The sequence below is a fragment of the Camelus bactrianus genome, chromosome 5, assembly GCF_048773025.1.
Source record: "Camelus bactrianus isolate YW-2024 breed Bactrian camel chromosome 5, ASM4877302v1, whole genome shotgun sequence".
NCBI lineage: Eukaryota > Metazoa > Chordata > Mammalia > Artiodactyla > Camelidae > Camelus > Camelus bactrianus.
The window spans coordinates 60,773,822-60,795,349 of NC_133543.1; the positions used below are offsets into that span (position 1 = coordinate 60,773,822).

Genomic DNA, 21,528 nt, shown 5'->3' on the forward strand with positions numbered 1-21,528 from the left:
AGGGTGTGGAGAAAAGGGAATCCTCCTACACCGTTTGGTGGGAATGTAATTTGGTGCAGCCATTATGGAAAACAGTATGGAGATTCCTTAAAAAACTAAAAATAGACTTACCATATGATCCAGCCATCCACTCCCGGGGCATATATCTGGAGGAAACTCTAATTCAGAAAGATACATGCACCCAGTGTTGATAGAAGCACTATTTATAACAGTCAAGATATGGAAGCAACCTAAGTGTCTATCAACAGATGACTGGATAAAGAGATTGTAGTGCGTGTGTGTGTGTGTGTGTGTGTGTGTGTGTAAAATGGAATACTACACAGTCATAAAAAAGAATAAAATAATGCCATTTGTAGCAACATGTATGGACCTGGAGAATCTCATTCTAAGTGAAGTAAGCCAGAAAGAGAAAGAAAGAAAAATACCATGTGATACCATGTATATGTGGAACCAAAAAAAAAAAAAAAAAACCACAAATGAACTTATTTACAAAATAGAAACAGACTCACAGACATAGAAAACAAACTCATGGTTACCAGTGGGGGAAGAGAGGGACAAATTGGGAGTTGGGGATTTGCAGATACTAACCACTATATATAAAATAGATAAACAGAGTCCTACTGTATAGCACAGGAAACTATATTCTATAGCTTGTAATAGCCTATAATGAAAAAGAATATGAAAAGGAACATACATATATGTGTAACTGAATCACTGTGCTGTACGCTAGAAACTAACACAACGTTGTAAACTGACTACACTTCAATTAAAAAAAAACTTACTGTGCACCTGCTGTGCGTTACGCAGCATATCAGGTTCTGGATAGAGGGTGCTAAGCAACAGTAACAGCACAACATTTGTGTTCTCTTGTATCTCGAGAAGAAGACAAAATGAAGAGGTAAATATGTATGTGATTATAAATTAAAGAACTCTTAAGAGAATGAACAGGATGGTCTGCAATATGGTGACCTGTTTTAAGTGAACAGGCAGGAAAGTCGTCTGTGAGGAGGAGTCCTTTCAGCTGAGACTGAAGAAAGAGAGGAATCGTGGGAAGTCAGAGGTTGTGTGTCCAGGCAGAGGGAACAAGATGGGCAAAGGCCCCGAAGGTGAAAAAACCTTGATGCACTTAAGGACATTAAGGACGGCCAATGTGGTAAAGCAAAGTGATCCTGGGGGAAGTGGCCAATGGTGAGCTGGCAAAATAGTCAGAGGCCAGATCACAGGGTCCTTGTTGGCCATGTTAAGTGTGGTTTGAACCAGAAGAGCATGGGGGACCATTTAAAGGGTTGCAGCAAGGGAGTCGCATGTACAGTTGGAGAATTTTTTAAATTCCCTTTAGCTTCTATGTAGAAAATTGATAGTGTGGGGCAGGGACAAATAGGGAGACCAGTTCTCAGATTACTGAACAGCCCAGGTGAGATTACCATGCTTGGAAGAAGTTAGTAGCAGGGTAGAGGAAGCTCATGAACAGATGAGTTTGATATATCCTGAAGGTCAAATTAATAGAACTTAAAGGTGGATTAGATGTGGGGAATAGAATAATGGAAAAGAATCTGGAAAAAAATGTGTATATGTGCATGAGTATATACATATATATATGTAAGTGTGCATGTTTGTGTATGTATATATATACACACACACATATATATATGAATTACTTTGCTGTACACCCGAAACTAACACAGCATTGTAAATTAACTATACTTCAATTAAAAAATAAATGCAAAAATAAACAAAATTTTAAATAGAGGGAAAAAGGATCTGGGGACTAGAGCGAGAGAGAGAGGACTCAAGAATTCTTTTCCAAATTTCTAGTCTGAACAGCTGGACAGAAGGAATGCTGTTTTGGGGAAAGAAAGAGACTGAATGTAGGAATAGTTTAGATATGGGCCTGGGAGCAAGAACTCAGTGTTATATGTGTTATGTACACGAGACCCAGGACACATCCAAGTAGAGAGAGAAGGTAGGCAGTAAAACATATGAACCAGGAGCTGAGAAGAGCAGTCCAGGCTGGAGACTCATAGTGGTATTTAGTGGTATTATTTAGCTGGTATTTAAAGATCCAGGAAATGGGTTAGAGCTCTTGAAGTAGCAGAAAGAAAAAAGAAGGAAAGAGGGCTCAGAATGGAGCCCCAGGGCTTTCCAACACTCTTAATGGAGGGAAAGAAGCCAGCAAAGGAAACTCAGAATGGCCAGATGGAGAGGAGGGAAGAGCTCAGACAAGTTAGTATCATGAGAAGAGAGGCTTTCAAGAAGGAGAAATGCTCACTCTTGATAACAGCTGAGAAATTGGGTGAGCCCACATTAGAATCCTCTCAACTGGGGAGGACTTTTTACAAACGAGAGAAATCACCTGTGTTTTGTCTTTTACTCATATTTGCAGGTCCTAGCATACAGTGGGCACTTGAAACAGATTAATCAAATGACATATTAACTGAATGATTGAAAATTTCAGTTCAGTTGAGGGAGCGCAATAGGCACAAGTCATTTAAAACCATCCGTCTCTTCTCCCCACCCCCCACCTGATGCTCACACTTGCCTGCAAAAGCATTGATTAGAGAGAGAGCAGTATCTTCAGGCTCTCTCATAGCAAGTGAAACACCCTTTATTCCTCCTGACTTAGGGAAAGTGAACTGTTCTCTAAACCTGGGAGGAAGGAAACTCAGGGCTAACATAGCGCATGAGATCATAAAGGGTGGCTGTTGCTGAAAACGTAGTGAAATCATGACCATAACCATAACCACCATCAGAGAAGTTGGGTCCTGCCCCATCAAGCGCTCTGCTGCTCGCTACTCATCTTAATTATGCTGTGAAAGAATTATGTTGAGTGGATTTCATTGTATAATGTTTTGTGAAAGCAGGGAAAGAAAGAGGTAGTTGTTCAGATCAGGGACCTTTAATATGCCTGCTTCCCAGGACTCCACTGGAAATTTTGTGGCTGCAAACTAGGAGGATTGCTTACATCAGAATAATGACAGTGTGAGCCAGTTGTAGGATGTAGACCTACCCAGGAAGAAATACGCCCTGAGTGGAAAACTAGAGCAGGACCATTCACCAGGGCTCTGACAGCTACTTTTCTGGAAGCCGTTTCATTCCATGTTTACAAGATTTATCACTCACCATTATTTGCCTTTTACTTTGTTGAAAATAGTAAGAGAGGATGACTATTCCTCTTGTTTTGTCTCTTGACCAAAGAGTAAAAATAATTTAATTGGGCTTGGCTATGGTATCCTAACATTCCACAAACACCTCAGACTCCAGCTGTCTAAATCTGAGTTCATCGGTGCCCTCCGTCTACACATATGTACACAGGCATAACCTCATTCCTCCTATGGGTTTCTCTGTGAATCTACAACGTATTCCCAGATCCCAGACTTGAAACTCGGACATCACCCTGACTCCTTCATCTCAGCTGCACATTTATATTTACCAGTACTCTCACCAAGGTCCGTTGGGTTCTGTCTCTCAGATAGCTCTTGAATCTGTTTTTCCCTCTATCCCTCCTGCTTCTTCCAGGTTCAGGCCACCATCATCTCACTACTGATTTCTGCAGGTTCCCTGCAAACTTAGGTCTTCTGTCTTCAGTTTTTTCTTAACACTTCTGAAGCCCACAGCTGACCATGACAAGCCTCCGATAGCCTCCTCTTAGCCCCAGCGTAGAGTTAAAAATTCCTAGCCTGGCTTAGGAGGTTCACACTGGGTCCCTGCTTCCCTAGTCAGCCTCATATCCTACTCTTCTGTGTGTGGGCAGCTAACTGCTCCAGCCAAGGCCATCTCTTCCCCTTCCGGTTTCTGCCTCGCCCTGCTGACCCTGGCCCGCATCCCTCCTCTCAAACTGCTTAGCCTAACTCCACCCTCCTTGTCAACTCTTTAAGTGTCCCTAAAGCATTCAGAACATTCTCTAGTTTGTAAAAGTTTGTCTGTCTACCACTTAGCTGAAATTTTTCCTGAAGGCTTATCCTGCCTTACTCACCATGGCATCTCTAGCCAGGTGCCTGCTCAGTGAATATGCTGAAGAAATTAACATGTATTTTAATTATGTGTCTGCTTTTACAACTTTAGATGTATCCTTTGGGTATGGTTTTAATGCACACATGTACACACTATTTGATGAATACTTTTTCTTTCTTTTGTTTTTTCATATAGTAATAACTACTAGCTGGACCCGCACCTCCTGCAGATACCCGCCTAATCACCCATGGCTGTCTCTGGGTTGTTCTAGAAAGAAACCTGAGGCACACCTGGATTAATTAGGATGAGACTTCAACCCAGTTCAGGTGTGCTGGGCTGTGGGTTCCCGGAGCATTTTCAGAGGTTCATTATGGTGTCTGTCTCTTGACCTCAACTGGGTCTACAGCCATGATGGCAGGTGTATCCGGTAGCAACTGAGTGGATGCGTGGAGAGCGCGGGCACCTCGAGACCCGGAAGGAGGAATCCGTTGAAGTGAGGCAAGTCACAGAGCTTCCTCAGCCCGGCTTCGCTCTGGGGGCTCAGCAGCCGCCTGAACCGCCCGCTCCTGCCTGCTGTTCAGACTGAGCCACTGCTCCTCAAGCAAGCAGCCCGGACTAGAGAGGAAGTGTGCGGAGGAAGGAAGTGGGCATAGAAGGGTACAGGGCTCTGAGTCTTAAAGTCAATGTCCTAATATCTTTGTCACCAAAACGTTTCTCAGGCGCCTTCAGGGAGTGCTTTCTGTTTCTGTAATTTGTGACTCCCTGGTTAACTTCTGTAGTGGTTGCTTATGCCCCCAGAATCAGATACAGCGCTTTTAATCAACGAAGGATCAGGACGGTTCCTCCCGCGGTCCCTCCCGGTGTCCGGGTTTGGCCAGCCTTTAGGTCATGCCGGGCAGGCCGGGAGCCTCTGCGCTCATAGTGGGGCGCGCGCGGATTGGGTTGAGGACACGCCGCCACGCTTCTAGGACCCAGGCACGGTTGAAAGGCGAAACCCGGACCCCTTCCTGCTCCACTCTTGTAAAGCCCCGGCAGCCTGGAGACGTCCCAAGCTCCTCCGGGGCTAGGAGACCCCAGCCCGGACGCGCGCCCTGCTCAGCCAAGGTCCCCTAGCGCCCCCTACAGCCACGTGCCCGGGGAGACGGAGCCGGGCCCTGCGCCTCCGCACCACGCCCGGAACCCCACCCAGCGGCCCTCAGCCCAGGACCTCAGGAGCACCGCACCTCGCGGCTGCAAACTGGGCGTGCGTCCGGCGGGCGCGCAGCATCCCCTACTACTTCTGATCGCTCCGCCCGCCGCGGCCCCACTTCCCCTCCCTTCCTCTGTTGCTCCCTCCCTCCTTCCCTCCCGCCTGCCCGCCAGCCAGCGCCGGACAAGCTAAGCCTCTTCTCTTGGGGCGCTCTTCCCTTTGACCGACCGTCGCATCCCGAGCAACTCTGGGACGGACGGTGGCCGTTTGGTCTTGAATGTTCCCCTCCGAGAGCGCATGGCTGAGCAGTCGAGGCGCGGGCCGGGTACCCGAGGAGCTGCCGTCCTGGAGGCGGTGATGCTACTGTTGTGCTTGGGAGTCCGGACTGGGCGCCCCTACAACGTGGACACAGAGAACGCGCTACTCTACAAGGGTCCCCCCAACACTCTATTTGGCTACTCGGTGGTGCTGCACAGCCACGGGGCAAACCGATGGTGAGTGGGGTCTGGCTCGGGCGCCCTCGGCATTTCAGACAGGCGAGCAAAAGGTGCCTCAGGGATTCCCTGCCGGGTTCAAACTTTCCTTCCTCTGGAGGAGGCAGGAGGGGAACGCTGCGACAGCCAGCTCGCTAAGGGTGTGCTCGGGAAACTTATCTTGAGGGTGGCAGCACTGGGGTGCGTTCTGGCACCGGGCCGTGGAGTTCGGGGTGGCGTGTTGGGTGCGCGGGGTGGTGGGCGGAGGAGGCGGGGTGGGGAGCAGCTGCGCTGGCAGCTGCACGTCTGCGGGGACCCGGAGTTCAGTGGGTAGCACAGCTCACGTCTGCGCGCACGTGCACATTTCTCGCTTCAGGCTTGTAGTCGGGGCGCCCACGGCCAACTGGCTCGCCAACGCTTCGGTGGTCAATCCTGGCGCGATTTACAGATGCAAGATCGGAGGGAATCCAGAGCAGACGTGCGAACAGCTCCAGCTGGGTGAGTTGGGTCTGGGACCAGGAGCTAGTGACTCCACACACGCTTGTGGATCCTACAGTAGCACACGTCCTGGAAAAATTCATGTTGCCTTTTACTTCTAGTTTAAAGCAAATGGTTTTCACTCGTAACTCCACATCATCGTCCCTTAACATAAAAGCGGTCTCCTTCTTTCTATCAGTATTTTTCTCCCTTTTGCTTACGGTCGACCATGATTGCAGTACTCTGTCAAAACTATATGGAGCAAAGTTTCTTAGAAAACCTTCTCTTCACCTCTCCTCCCACTCACCTCCCCTCCAAGTGTAAAACACATTTTAAAGTCTCTCAGCACATTCAGGACAGGATCCAGCTAAGGCAAGACTGGAGAATTTTATTTCCATCTTTGACCTATCAGCCTTGTTAAGGAACAGGCTAAGGGGCAGATCAGGAATAGCAATTGGAATTGATCCCGTACCCTGTCATATAGCCTAAGGGCTTTCTAAGAAAGAAAAGGATATCGTTTTACTTAGAATATGAAATGTGAAAGAAGAGCACAAGGAAAAATTGGCATCTTCATTGTTAATATAATTAAAATGGGGCTTAATGTAGAGATATTAAGTTTTCTCTCCAAAAACTCTGATGTTAAGTGGATACCTTTATTTGAAGTCATTTCTTAATGTCTCATCTTAATTTTGTGATACTTGAAAAAATGTGTTCTTGTGTGGGAGGGGAGAAAGTTCATGTTTCAAAGCCAAAAGCAAATTTGCTTTGCACAGACACATGGGGGAAGAAAGGGGAACTAATATTAATTCAGACCCTATCTTGTTCCAGACACTGTTAGGAACTGCTATATATGTTGTTTATTTCCCGCAAAGCAGCACTGGGTCATGGTGGGCACTGTTCTGGCTTCATATGTGAGAACTCTGTGACTCAGAGAGTTGCAAGGACTTTTTCTGAAGTTACTCAGCTAGTGAGTGGAAGATGGGGGTCCAAAGTCCAAGCCCTTTCCTTCCATGTATGCATCTTCAAGGCAAATAAAATAGCCTCAATGAAGAGTCCAATATGTTGTCTGCTGAGCTGGTGAGTTATTTGTGAATTTTTCCCATTTATCTTTCCTATCAATAGACTTTTGGGATAAGCTAGTTACTGCATCTTTAACATCCTCTAATTTGTTTTTGGGGGTTTTTTTTTTGTAGTAGTCTTTGGTTTTTCTCAAACTGGGAAGGTGCTTCCCTTCACTGAGAATGAATTCAAATTAGTATATACACATAACAGAATTTTATTTTTAACTCAGAGAGCCTCCATAAGAGCCTAGGAGTTGTCTGCAGTGTGTAGAATAAGCCCCAGCCTCTCATTAAACATCTTCCATCCAAAAAGACAGACTTGGAAAGCATAACACATTCACAGACCTATCCATTTGGAATAATTCTGCACAGCATATTTTTCATTGCATGAGAGAGATGTGGGATGAAGAATTAGGGAGTGGAACAGACAACCTTGATCTGCCAGAGGATCTTGACAAGGTCTCAGGAGGGAAATTTTTTATTTTTGTTGTCCTGTCATAGTTTCCTGATTTGTGACATAATAACTACTGGTATTTAGCACTTACTTCCTGTCTAGAAGGGCACTGAGTCTATTTCCAGATGTCTGTATTTAACTGGAAAGATCCTGTCATAATAGTATATAAAACTGAAGATAATAATGCCTGTCAAAATGGAAGGAAGACCTGAATTCTTTGGGCATGTGGAGCATAGGGATTGATTACAGAAATATCCGCAGAGAAATATCCAGGTGGTAGATGGGCAGCAAACATGAATTAAATGAAATTATGTTGTATAGATAAATAAATTAATAGCAAAGTGAAAGTGTAATTGCCATCAACCATTGGTGGCTAAAAAAATTAATTAGAAATGACAAGCCAAAGAGCTGTTTTTAACTTTCAAATTCTTGATCAATAAAAAAAGACATTTACCAAGTGAGATGAAAGGCAAAAAGGAAGACAAGATTTCTAGTCAGTCAACTGATTGCAGCACTAATGGCTGTAGTAATGGCTTTGAGCTTTTGCAAAAGAGTTGACTGGAGTTACTTCTTATATAGCATTTTAAGCAGTATACCATCTCTTTCTCATGTAAAGAAATTGTATGTTTCTAGAACAAACTCAGCAGTAACTTGAAGCTTTAAAATAGGGGATTGAGGATAATGTCTAGAAAGGAAACACTGAAAGCAGTAAATCAGTAACTAAAGACAGTGAAGGATTCTCAGATTGGTGGACTATGTAATATTCTTCATGAAGAATTTTCAGGGAAAGATATATATATACACACACATAATCATCTATGTAACATAGCTTCAGTTGTCCTGTCTCAAATGTGGGTGACTATAATGTATGTAGCTCAGTACCTGGCATATAACTGACATTCAAAAATATTAGTTTACTTTTTAATATATATTTTCTACTTAAGTCTATGTCTGCATGTTATCTGTTATAGGCAGGTTGAAGTTATATATGTGGACAATTAATAGATGAAACAGAAAGTTAAAGGTACAAGTGAAAAGGTAACAGTGGAAACACAGTGAAAATGTTTTTTTTGGCCCAACCAAAAAGTCTTATAATAACTAAAGATTGATCTATGATTGCCATGTTTTCTTCCATTCAGGGCTTCACTTGCTAGCAAGGAGATGAAGTTGAAAGATCTTAAAACGGTGCCCATCTCCTACACAATTCAAAGTGCTCTCCACATGGGCTAGTCTTTAGGTCTCAGTTAGAATTTCAGATCAAAGTTTGATTCAGATAGACTCCTTCCCGCAAAAGAGGAGATGAATGCCCCTCCTCCCTCCCTCCAGCCCCTCTATTCCCCCTCCCCCACCATGGATAATGTTCCCCATACTGTGGAATATTCACTGTAGTGATAACTGAAAGTGAACAGCAAATGCCCATTTATCTAGAATGTTCAGCAGAGTATAAAGTGTTGAGAGTAAGGTACCCCTTTTAGTGAAGTGAATTGACTGTGGGAGAGGTGCTTTTCTTCCTGCATGCAAACAGGCTTCTTCCACTCCTCTGCCTGCCTAAGAAGTGTCCCTCCCCTCACTTCCCTGGTGCTTCCCTCTGAACCAAAGGAAGATGGTCCTCCCCGTGAGGAGGGTCTGAATCCAAACTTGTTCATGAAGGCTCCATGTCTGGGGAGGCCATAATGTTTAGTTGCTGTTCCACTCAGGCACTTTGCATCCTTGCTGAGGTTTTTTTTTTGTTTGTTTGTTTTGTTTTTTTTAAAGGAAACTTTGATCACAGATGGTTGCTAAATTAAGGCATCACAAATAATGACTTCATTAATACATTTAATCATGGTCCATCCATGGATTACCAATAGTCAAAGAATTAGAACATAATAAAATACATAATAAATGACTATGAACTTACACTAAAAATATTGTCTTTATTTGGTTATTCAAAAGACTTACCAAATCTTTCATTACTTTGGAGTTGCCACTAATAGCATTACACATGTGTACATGCACGTGCAGACATGCACACTTATACTTATTTGGGTAATAGAAGCTAAAGTTACTCAGTTACACAGCCCAGTATGGTAGCCAGCAGCCACATGTGGTCATTGAGCACTTGAAATGTGGCTAGTTTGTAGTGAGAGGTACTGTAATGCAAATTACATCCTGGATTTCAAAGACTTAGTACTAAAAAAAAAATATATATATATATATATATAAATATATACAAAATCTCTTTGGAGATACTGATCACATGTTCAAATCAGTATTTTAAAATTAATATTGATTTCATATTGTAATGAGAATATTTTGGGTGTATTAGGTTAAAGAAAATATATTACTAATATATTATTAGATTAATTTTACTTATTTTTACTTTTTAATGTGACTGCTATAAAATATTTCATACATAGCTTGTATTCTGTTTCTATTGGACATGACTGCTCTAGAGAAAGATAACTTCCCTGGGTAAAATAACTTCTGTAGCAGGGGCTTTCTTAGCGTCTATGCACGAAATGAATAGGATTTTCACTTTTCTTTCCTAGACCAGTGCTGTGGAGTTACTAGAACTTGAAGCTCCCTGCTTGTACCTCTTTTTCTTACTGGAAGGAATGATGGTTTATCACAAGTTAGTCATCATTATTCCCCTTCAGATTTCTTTCTGGAAATTATATTACCTCAGCCAGCCTCCTAGTTCATAGTACATAACCTATTTGGAAGAGGTTGAGTTAATTAGCATTGTATCATTAAACTATTGATTACCTCACTCTCACTTCTGCCTCGTTTGTAGGAATTATTAGCTTAACATTAAAAGGCAAACCTCTCATTGTTGAAACTCAGATATGTTCTTGATAATTTTCCTTTTCTTTTTCATTTGTGATACTTCAATTTTAGCTTATGAAGCTGATGTGGATACAGACTGGTCATTTTGAAAAATCATCTGTGAGCATAGGTTGTTATGCTAACTATGCACAAAATTAAGACAGATTAATACACTAACATATTAAAAGAATTGAGTCTCCTGATTTCTAGCAATTACCCAAACTCCATCTCTAAAAGAATAGTTTCCACCTAATTTGGGAAATGAGGTTTTCTAAAATGCATTTTCTTTTTTGCCTGAAGTGTACTTACCACTGAGTCATATTTCTAATGACTGTAAAAGATCTCCCTTTGGCAACAGTTCTTGGACCAGGTACGGTAATCCATGGTACATATGGGTCATTTATTCATTCAGTCATTTATCAAGGGATGTGAAAGTTCCAGAACCTGGATGTAGAAAAGAACCATGGCCCTTGCCCCTAGGGGTTTACAGTCTATAGGTCAGGTTATTATAGGAAACTGTGGTGAGAAGATCTAGTTAGACTAAGGTGATGTCTTGCTAAGGAATTGATGTTCTAGTGGAAACCTGAAAAAAATCAGGACTTAGAGAGGAGGTTATGGGAAAGAGGTGCCAGAGCAAGCAGTGTGCACGAAGACCCTGAGGTCTATGAAAGGGTGGCATCTTTGGATGGAAAGAAAAATGCATTCAGTTGAACTGTGGCGTGTCAATGGCTGGCAGGTTAGAGAGGTAGGTGGGGATTATCTTTGTTACATCTTTGTAGGCTCTCCAGCAGCTGCAGAAGCCCTAGCCATCAGCACGCTCTTGTGTGGTTGACCCTCTTCCTGGGGGTGTGCACAATGCTGGGGAGGCTGGTGGCAGATGTTGGGCTGGGGGGAGCAGAGGCACAGTTGGGAGCTGTGAGCTACAGGTGGGTGTGGTGGTGCTGAGCAGTGACAGCAGGCGGGGTCTGATCCAGGTGCATAAGAACCCGCAGGGCCCTGACTGTCTGTGTTCTCCCCCAGGGCTGCACACTGCCCCCTGGGTGTGTGCACTGCGGTGAAAACTGATGACAGCCATCAGGCCAGTGGCACATAGATGCACAGCTGGAGGGGCGAACCCTGAGCCTGGGCACGGTGGTGCTGTCAGCCACCAGGGTCTAGGCTGGTGTCTTGCCCTTGCATAGCCACAGAGGCCTGAGCACTGGGCTCTGGCGGGTACAGGGTGGGACTAAAGTGGCTGACTTCACACTAGGGAAGCCACAGAGACCTGGGATGGCTGCTGGTGTGGTTCCTGGGCTCCTGAGGGGCAGGGGGGAAAGGAGTCCCAGGCATCAATGAACACAAGTACCTATGGGGCGAAAGCTGGCAAAATCTGCACAGGGTCCACAGTGGCTGCACTGACCTTTGGCTTCATCAGTGGTGAAATCTGCTGTTTCTCTGCAGAGCAGGTCTCTGTGACCTGGACTTTGTAATTATTAAATGAGAAAGAGAGAAAAGATTAGAAGGTTTCAAAGATGTTACCCGAGGTTCTGACCTGGGCTCTTGGATGGATGCTGGTGCTATGTCCTGTGAGATATATAAGTAAATGTCTAGTGATCAGATGGGTGTACAGGTCTGGTGGGCACTTAAGAATTGAAGGTAATTGGTGTAGAGCTGGTAATCAAAGCCGTGGAGGTTAATGAGTTTAACCTGGGAACTCTCGAGGCTGAATAGGTCATAGGGCCCAGGAGAAATCCCACCGGACTCCTACAGTTTGAGAAGCAGCTAGAGCAGTTCTGCTTGACTCTGGCTGCAACCTAGATTCTCCTGCAGAGCTTTAAGAGTACCAGTGCTGGTGGCCTCCTCCCAAACTAAGAAAATCCCTGGAAGTGGGTCTATCTAATTGTGATACTGTGATTTATAATAAGAATGTGTATTTGGTCCTCATCCCCATTTCTGGCATAGAGCTCCTAAAACCCTTGGAGTTTTCTAAATTACTAGAGTGATAAATATGTCTTTTGTTATGTTAATGAGATGACTTTAGGACCTGAGGATGAGGCTGGTTTCCAGGTGGAGCCAACCTTATGATTAGAGGGTTGGAACTTTCATTCCCATCCCCCTGACCTCCAGGGAGAGAAGAGGGGCTGGAGGTTGAACCAATTACCAGTGGCCAGTGATTCAATCAGTCATGCCTGTGTGACGAGGCCTCTATAAAAACCCAAAAGGTTAGGGTTGGTGAACACCTGGAGGTTAGGACGAATGGTGCTCTTAGAGAGGGCGTGGAAGCTCCCCGCACATTCCCCATGCCTCACACTGTGCGTCTCTTCCATCTGGCTGTTCCTGAGTTATACCCTTTTATAAAAAAAAGTGATTTAGTAAGTAAACTTCTCTGAGTTCTGTGACCCACTCTAGCAAATTAATCAAACAAAGGGAGAAAATCGTTGGAAACTTCAATAGCCAGTGGTAATCTGGACTTGAGATTGGTATCTAAAGTGTGTGAGGGTGTGTGTGTTTGGGGCAGTGGAGGTTGTACTGGGAGGTGGGGAGCAGTCTTTTTTTTTTATTTTTCATCTATTACAATCAGCTGAACAGATACTCCCTGGGCATTTTTACCTTTCAGGTTTCTTCTGCAAGTTCTGTTACCCATTTAGGAAGTTTTGTGTTAATTTATTAAAGTTGCCTAAGTTTCCTAACACCATAGGAGATAGTCACACATTACTAGATAATAGTAAGCTGTTTTTTGGTGTAGTTCAGTAATGTACTGAATTTGTTTTTCTCTCTTTATCTTTGGACTCCCTTCACCCATTTCTCTCTCCCCACCCCCAACGCCTAGCGACCATAACCATACATCCTGTTCTCTGTATCTATAAGCTTGTTTTCTTCAATTCCACATATAAGAGACCATACAATATTTGTCTTTCCCTGTCTGACTTATTTCACTTAGCATAGTGTCATTGAGGTTCATTTATGTTGTTGCAAATGGCAAGATTATATTCTTTTTTATAGCTGAATAATATTCCGTTGCCTATGTATACCACAGTTTCTTCATCCACTCATCCATCAATGGACACTTAGGTTGTTTCCATGTGTTGGCTATTGTAAATAATGCTGCATTGAACGTGAACATAATATTTTTTTGAGTTAGCATTTTCATTTTCTTCAGATAAATACCCAGAAGTGGGACTGCTGGATCATATGGTAGTTCTAGTTTCAATTTTTTGAGGAACCTCCATATTGTTTCCATAGTGATTGTACCAATCTACATTCCCACCAACAGTGCACATCCTTTTTCCCACATCCTTGCCAGCCTTTGTTATTTCTTTTCTTTTTGATAATAGCCATTCTAATAAATGTGAGGTGATAGCTCATTGTGTTTTTGATTTGCATTTTCCTGATGATTAATGATGTTGAGCATCTTTTTGTATACCTCTTGTCCATCTGTATGTCTTCTTTGGAAACATGTCTGTTCAGGTCTACTACTCAGATCGTTTACTTGTTTTGCTATTTATATCAGTTCTTTATATATTTTGGATATTAGCCCCTTATCAGATATAATTTGGAAATATTTTCTCCAATTCATAGGTTGCCTTTTTAATTTTGTTGATGGTTTCCTTTTCTGTGCAGAAGCTTTTTAGTTTGCTACAGTCTCACTTATTTATTTTTGCTTTTGTTGCTTTTGCTTTTGGTGTCAGATTTGAAAAATCATCACTAAGACCTATGTCAAGGAGCTTGTAGGACTGAACCCTTAACCCATGGGATCTGACAGTATCTCCAGGGAGATAGTGTTAACAATTGAGTTGAATTGTAGGACACCCACCTGGTATCAGAGAATTTCTTGCTGCTGATGTGGAAAAACTTCGCACACATATATACACATTGAAATTGGGTGCAGAACTCTCAGTAGGGCATCAGGGGTTTCCAAAGGCACCCAGGTGATTCCAGTATTCATCCATGGTTGAGAACTATTGGAGAAGACTTCTAAGAAGAGCCTGAAAAATAGATGGAGAAGGAAAAGCCGAAGAGGTAGCTAGGAAATCAGGTAATCGGGCATTATGGAAGTGAAAGGATGAGAGATTTTGAGAAGTGAGTGGTTGGCAGTATCAAAATTTGCCAAGATGTCAAGCTAGGTGAGAACTTAGGAGGTTTCTTTGGATTTAGAGAGAATCGGTTCATTACTAACCTTGGTAAGACCAGTTTTAGTGGTGAAGCCACATTGCCAGGGGGTGAAAAGTGAGAATATATTGGTAGCGGATGGCAACTCTTTTAACTGGGTTCTTTATTTATTAAATAAATTTTATCAATTACTTATGCTAGTACTAAGCATAGAATGTTGACTGAGATGGCAAAAGCCCTCAAAGAACTCAGTGACAGGGGAGACAAGTAAACAGGTGATTACTTATGAGAAAAGTTTACTAAGTGTAACAATAGGGACATATACAGTGGGGAGGAGAAATTGTTTGGATGATGAGAGAACGTTTCCTGGAAAGAGTGGGCACTTGAGTAATGGAGCCAGTTCTGACCAGTTTTGATGAGCATGTAGTGACCTCTCAATGCATGTGAAGTGGATGGATACATTTCTCAGATTTGGGTGGGCCCCTCTGGGATTTTCTGTATATTTCAGCCTCATTCCAAAGAGGTCTGTGCCAGCACTGGGTTCCAGGCTCTGCCTGGTCACACCAGGCAAGCTAAACAATACACACTCCTGAAATAGGGAGCTTAGAACTGGCCATCTTTAAAAACAAGGGCTTTCAATTTTAGGAATAGCTGGAAACACCAAGTTAGACTATGGAAGCAGACTTACAAGTGACAGGACTGAGCTCTGATGCTCTCAGTTTATCCTCAAGAATTTTTTTTTTTAAATGGCAGGAAAACTTTTTCATGTAATTTATATGAAATATTGTAATTCATAATGAATATGTTAAGAAATAGTAAGAGTATGGACTTAGTTGTGAAATCTCTTTTACAAGAGATATTTTGTGAAGTAGATTAGTTGTGTCCTTTTTCAGTTATACCCAGTGTAGAAGACTTGTCAATATCTACCCTGAGCAAAATCTTTCTAGGTCTACCTCACCCCAATGCTATTCTGTTTTCTTATGACCATTTTCTAGTATTCATTAGAATATCATCATTTTGTCTGCAAATCATTGTCTCTGCAACATCCTATCTCACCCTTTCAACTTCGAACTGAGAGATGACCTCTGTTATCCATGACCCCTCATCTCAGACTGATCCTGCATTGACTGGTACAGGACAATGCCTTGGACCCCCTGACAGATTTTTACTTCTCTTACATATTTTAAAAACTATCATCCTAATCTTCTCCTCCATCCTATCCTGTGATTTCCAAAACCAAGCTCAGGACTCCAGTTTTGACCACCGAGCATTAAGTGAGAGCAGGTTTCCCTGGAGTTTTTTTTTTCTGTTTACATTTTTATTGCTCGTTTCAGAGACAGTTCAAATGGTATCTATGTATTAGTGATCCTTTTTCAAGAGGCTCCTTAATTCATAGTAATTAGTTGAAAACCATGAAAGTAGAGGATTTTCTTTCCTTATTTTCTAATGTTAGAAGTTAATGTTATAGTAAGTTGTTACAGAAATAGAATTAGTCTAGGATTATTAATAATGTTGATACTTGGATTCATTCCCTGATTAATAGGGAAAAGTACTAATAGCAAATCATTGTAACATAGTGTAGGTGGTGGATGACAGTATGGGTTTAAATTCTTCATTCCCCCACTTGTAAGGGAGTATGACTTACGGCAAGGTGCTTAACCTTTGTTTCAGCTTCTCCATCTGTAAAATTGGGATAATGATGATAGTAAGACCTACATCATAGGGATATAATGAAAATTAAATGAGTTAATATATATATATTTGTATGTATTAAGAGTGTGCTTGGTACACAGAAAGCATAAAACAAATATAATCATTTATTGTATAAATATATAAATTTTTGTGAGACAGCATTCTTTCCTTAAATTATGCTCAGCAGACATATCAGTTGCTGTATATTTTTCTGCTGTATTTAGTAAAAAACAAAACAAAACTTATGTAGGTTTTCTGCAGGAATTTGAAGAACTTTGGGCCTAAGGTCTAAGGTCCCTGGAAAAAAAAACCCTAATCTTAGTTTCAAGCTGGCAAACAGGCTGGTTTTCTAGAGTTCTGAAGTCTAGTGATGACTCAAAATCAGCCCAGAGTTATAAAATTGCAACCCTCAAGCTTGGCTCTACTCCCTGAAGACGCTCACCTCTGTGTTGAACTCTCTTCCTAAATACAACAAAATAAAATAAATTATAAAATAAAAAATTAAAATAGAGGACTGAAATAGCTGGCTTTTTCAGGCCTGTGATTATAGGAGCTGTTTCTCACATAAATTGAGCATTATTATTTGCCATTATCAGATTTTGATTAGGAAGTCTGAGAACATGACATTTAAAAACATGTTTTTCAGGAAAAAACAAAAACAACTTTGAGAATGACTTCTAATTTTGATGTTGAGTGTGCTCTTTTGCCTCTTGTTTGCTGCTAGAGGAGCTGGAGGAAGTGGGCTTAGAAGTTTAGCGCTTTCATGTTCCATATCTCCTCTAAAACCTGGGTGTTTTCCTTTTCATTGCTCGGCGTTATTGTCATTACTGTTAAATTCATGAACACCACTGTTATCTTTTAGAAACATCACCATCACATTTTATTAGATGTATGGGAGAAGTACACAGTTTAATATAATAAACACAGTATAATGGATTTAATGGTAATTTGGGTTTGATAAGAAACGAAAACAAGGGGCTGTTGGCTTAAACAGCTGAATCCAACCTCACAGCACTGTGAGCTCCCTCTGCTGGTGAGATGCATCAGCGCAATGTGGGTACACTGGGGAGCAGACGCATTTACCATTTAATGAACACCTACTATGTGCCAGGCAGTCTTGTTTGCACAGGCATAAGTTTTCTGTAATCATGATACCCCTGCAGTAGCAGGTCTTATAATCTTGTCTTATTTGAGTTGGTTTGTTTGCTTTTAATCCCATATTTTTTTCTATATTCTGAATTTAGTTAAATGAAGGAATTGTATAATTGTTTTCATTCAGTAATTATTGCTTCTACAAATAAAGATATCTTGAATGAGTGACTATAGAACATAGACTAGAACAAGATTCATTTATTTTTCAGGATTATTTCAGAAAAATTTAGAGTGCAAGTGTTTGAAGTATATGGGACTCATGTTTCAGTGGAATGGAACTGCACGTTTAAAAAAAAAATAATTGGTGGAAGTAAGGTCTTCTACTATTTTTCCGAATCTTGAAAATTATGTCACATGTTTTGAAAGATCAGATAAATGTGTGTGTGTGTGGGTGTGTGTGTATGTGGTGTCGTAGTAGCCAGAATGCCAGACTGAGAGCCCCAGTCAAATATCTGAACCAACGGGGAAGCCACAGCACAGTGACACAGGCAGACAAGCCAAACTTGTCAATGCACCCAGAAGTCCCAGGTTCCCCTACCCACAAAGTGCTCTGCTCAAGCCTGTCAAAAAGTTACAGAAAGACCTTTCAGTTTGGTCTTTCCCCTTGGTCCTTCCTCAATGGAAATGCCAAAATATTGAGATTTAATTGAGTAAAAGGTCACGGGAAGATAGGGACTAAGGAAGTGACCTTTGTCTTGAACACTAGAAGGTTGACTGTGTTTTCTGTGGGCAGATTTGTGATACTTTACACATTTGCAGCTGAAAAAAAATTAGATAGTAAAATTGATTCAGTTATTTTGTACATCTGAAATATTTGTAGAGTAATGTTGTAGAGATTCCAGACTAGTAGGAAGTAACTACTTTTCGATCTTTGATTTCTAAGAGATTTTTATTTTTCATTCTAAGCTTTTCCATTTGCCAGTCCCATGGGTTTGGGCAAATTATTTTACTTCTTTAAGATTCTGTTTTCTCACCTGTAAAATGGAATTGATAACACAGTTCCCTGCTGCTCCTGTGAGAATTAAATGAGTCACTGTGTGGTAGGGCATTTTGTGGAGGAGGGTACATGCCATGACATGTGAGCAGCTTAATCATATCTTTAACTTAATCCCTAAGATAATAATGTTAACATCAACTAATGTTTGCCTGTTTCTCTGCCAGGCTCTGGCCCAAGCACTTCACACGTACCTCCTTTACGCCCCACAGTCCTTGCAGAGCCCCTCTGAGACAGGCACCTCCTGTAGGCCCAGCTAGTTCTCAGTGTTAAATCCTCCTCCTCACGTATCACACTTTGTAAAGATCTGAAACCTGCAAACACTGTCTTCCTGCAGACCATCTGTTACTATCTTAAAACGTAAGGAACTAATGTTCTGGAAGAGAAGTAGGGGAGAATGGTAGTGATGGAAGACTGACCTCCTCCAAGCTTAGATCTGAGAGTTTGGTGAAAATTTGGCCATAGTACCTGCTAGGGAAGGGTTTTGTGGTGGTCTAGTGGGTTTCAGAATTCCCTCCTTCAGCAGAGATTTTGTTCCTGCTTGCTGCATTTAAGGCCCTGTCCTGTGCTGTGGGAATGCCACAGTCAACAGAATAGTCAGTCTGTCCTCATGGAGGTGACAGTTCAGAGTGAATATCTAGTCTTCCATAGTCTCTGGCAAAACAAAAAAACAGAGGTGGTAAAGAATGTACCTCATTGGCTTTGTACTAGCGTCCTTTGTATCCACTTATTAAAATGACTGCTTATTCACATTTACATACACACACACATGTATATACTGACACAAAATCAGTAAGTAGAAATAAAAAACTGAATAGTAAGCATACAACTTTATATTTTCTTTCACAAATGAAAACCGAAAGAGAAAAAAAAAGGAAAGAGAAAGATGGGCTTAATTTTTAGAATAAGGGGTATGTTTTTATGTGGCTTTGTATTTTTAATGTCTACTAGGAAAGTGCATTCAACTGTGCTACAAATTAGTCATTCTAGTTGTATGAAACATGGAAAATTACCACAGTAATTTCCACTGACCTCTTCTATGTTAAACCATGTAAATACTTTTTTTCAACTGTGAAGTTGATTTGATTTACTAAGAGTTTAGGTTAGTAATGTATGAGCTGAATTGAAAACCAGATTACAGACCATTTCAGCATGACATTTGGATAAAATATAAAGATAATCTGAGTTTATTTATGATGTTCTTTCAGGGAAGTTCATGAGAATTAGCTTGCTCATGACAGTTGTAATAATCATCATTTTTGACCAAATTAGACATACTGTATTTCCACATGAGGAAAATCAGCTTGATATTTGATACCCTATTTCAATCTTTAGCTGAAACCAAGAAGGGCAAAAAAAGTATTACTATTATTTTCTAAACAGAGTAGTTTCTGTTCAAATATGGTATAATCTAGGAAATGCCATAACCATGGACGTTGTAGAGCAGCTGCTCACAAGCCCAGCTGCATGCTACCAATACCTGGGGAGCTTTTTAAAAAATTCTGATATGAGTCTCAACCCAGACACATCAAATCTGAGCCGCTGGGAATGGAGGTCAGGTGTCAGTATTTGCTCAAAACTCCCCCCAGGTGATCCTAATGTCCAGTCAAGGCTGAGAATCACGTGATAAGGGGTGGGCTCAAGAGCAAGGAAGTTAAGGGGTAGCTCTGGAGAGGCCCCGTGGGTGAGTGATGTGGAGGTCTGACCTTTCAGTCAAGGTTCAGTAAGCACTACAGAAGGAAGGGGGAAAGTTGCAAGCAATTAAGAAAAGACCCACATCAGTAGTGGGGATTTATAGTCTGTTCTGCGAACTGATGCTCTCCTGTAATCGGTGCTGGAAAGTACCTTTTTGGTGCTGTTGGGTACTGCTCGGTGGCAGAAGCAGAGTTAAGAGAAGTGGAAAGAAGAAACCTGTACAAGTGGGAGTCTGTGTGTCTGTTCACTTATTAGATTTATCGATGTGTGTGACCCTAAGTGTGAGACTGAGCAGTGATGGCATTAGGGTGTCACGTGGTGGAGCTAAAACTGAAACAAAGGATGCAATGGGGCATAATCTGTGGACCCAGAGACCAGTTTAATAACATAAGAGTTTCTCTAGTGTTCATTTTAAAATTTACAAATAAGAGAGCTCAGCTAAGAAACAGACAACAGTTCACTATTTTTTGTGTGTGCATAAGAACTTTTGGGCCATTTTCATCAGTTTACGTGGTATTTGGTGGTTCTGAACTATTGTATATTTTTAAACATCAAGGTGGCATCTCTAGAACAGTACATTTGTTTCTGAATATTGGCTGTAATCTTAATGAGTGTCCATTAACTATACCACATTTTAGCAGAGATAACGTGTAACTTGTGACCTCTGTTCTCTCCTGTCCTTAATTTTCTTCCTGCACAATTGCTTGAGGGTTGACTGTAATTTTAGAAAGTATTTCCAGAGAAGATTCTTTATTGAAGTGTCTTTTGGGATAAATAATAATAACTTCCAGTGCAGGTAGACAAATCCACTTATCATCTGTTTTTGACGTTAGTTTAAAAAAAAAAAGCAACTGGCAATTTTAGTAAAAACTCAAACTGAAATTTGCATCACAATGGAAATTTTAAATTTCTGTCTCATTCTTTCACCTTCTTTAAATTATGTTGGCATCATGTATCCGCAATAACAACTTTCTGTGTTAGATCTAAACCACTCCATCCTACAATACAAGTGTCTTTTTCTCTCTCCTTACCTCTCCCTTATTATCCCTTCCTTTTTTTTTTAAATTAACTTTAATACAGAGACCTTACACTTCCACCTGGACCATCTTTGATTAAAATTTGGGCTGCAGCAAGATTCCTTTCCCATTCCACGTAAGCATTGCTTTTCAACCCCAACATGCTTTTTCCAGACCCATCCTTAGTCACCTTCCTCTCAGTCTCAAGCCCTAAGCAGGCACTACCAATAGATGGGAGTTGACATTATTATTCTGCAAAAAAAGCTGGCCAAGAAAAGATTATCCACATGCCATGGTAACAGTGTTGCAGATTGTGAGAGTCACTTGGGGTAGTCAGGGCCTCACTTGGACCTGCTAAATCAACACTCAGAGAAGGGGTGAGGAAACTTTCTTCAGTTCTGCTGTGTTGAAGTGTTTGTCCTGAACAACATTTTAGAGAACAACTAAATGTATAAAATGTATACACAAACATCTTTC

The 21,528-nt window shown here is 41.5% G+C and overlaps 1 protein-coding gene across 4 annotated transcripts in view; it reads left to right on the forward strand.

The window, feature by feature from the left end:
• Nucleotides 1-21,528, forward strand: part of ITGA4 (integrin subunit alpha 4) — a 220,415-nt gene that overhangs the window by 140,893 nt on the left and 57,994 nt on the right. For 3 of the 4 annotated variants that reach the window (XR_012507070.1, XM_074363988.1, XM_074363987.1), the window contains 2 exons: nucleotides 4,147-5,634; nucleotides 5,990-6,111. Coding sequence is in view for 2 of the 4 variants with exons in the window: in XM_074363988.1 (XP_074220089.1) it covers nucleotides 5,438-5,634; nucleotides 5,990-6,111 (319 nt within the window). In the remaining 2 variants the exon portion in view is untranslated. Of the gene's footprint in view, nucleotides 1-4,146; nucleotides 5,635-5,989; nucleotides 6,112-21,528 lie in introns of those variants that run through there. The other variant, XM_074363989.1, reaches the window with a different exon arrangement.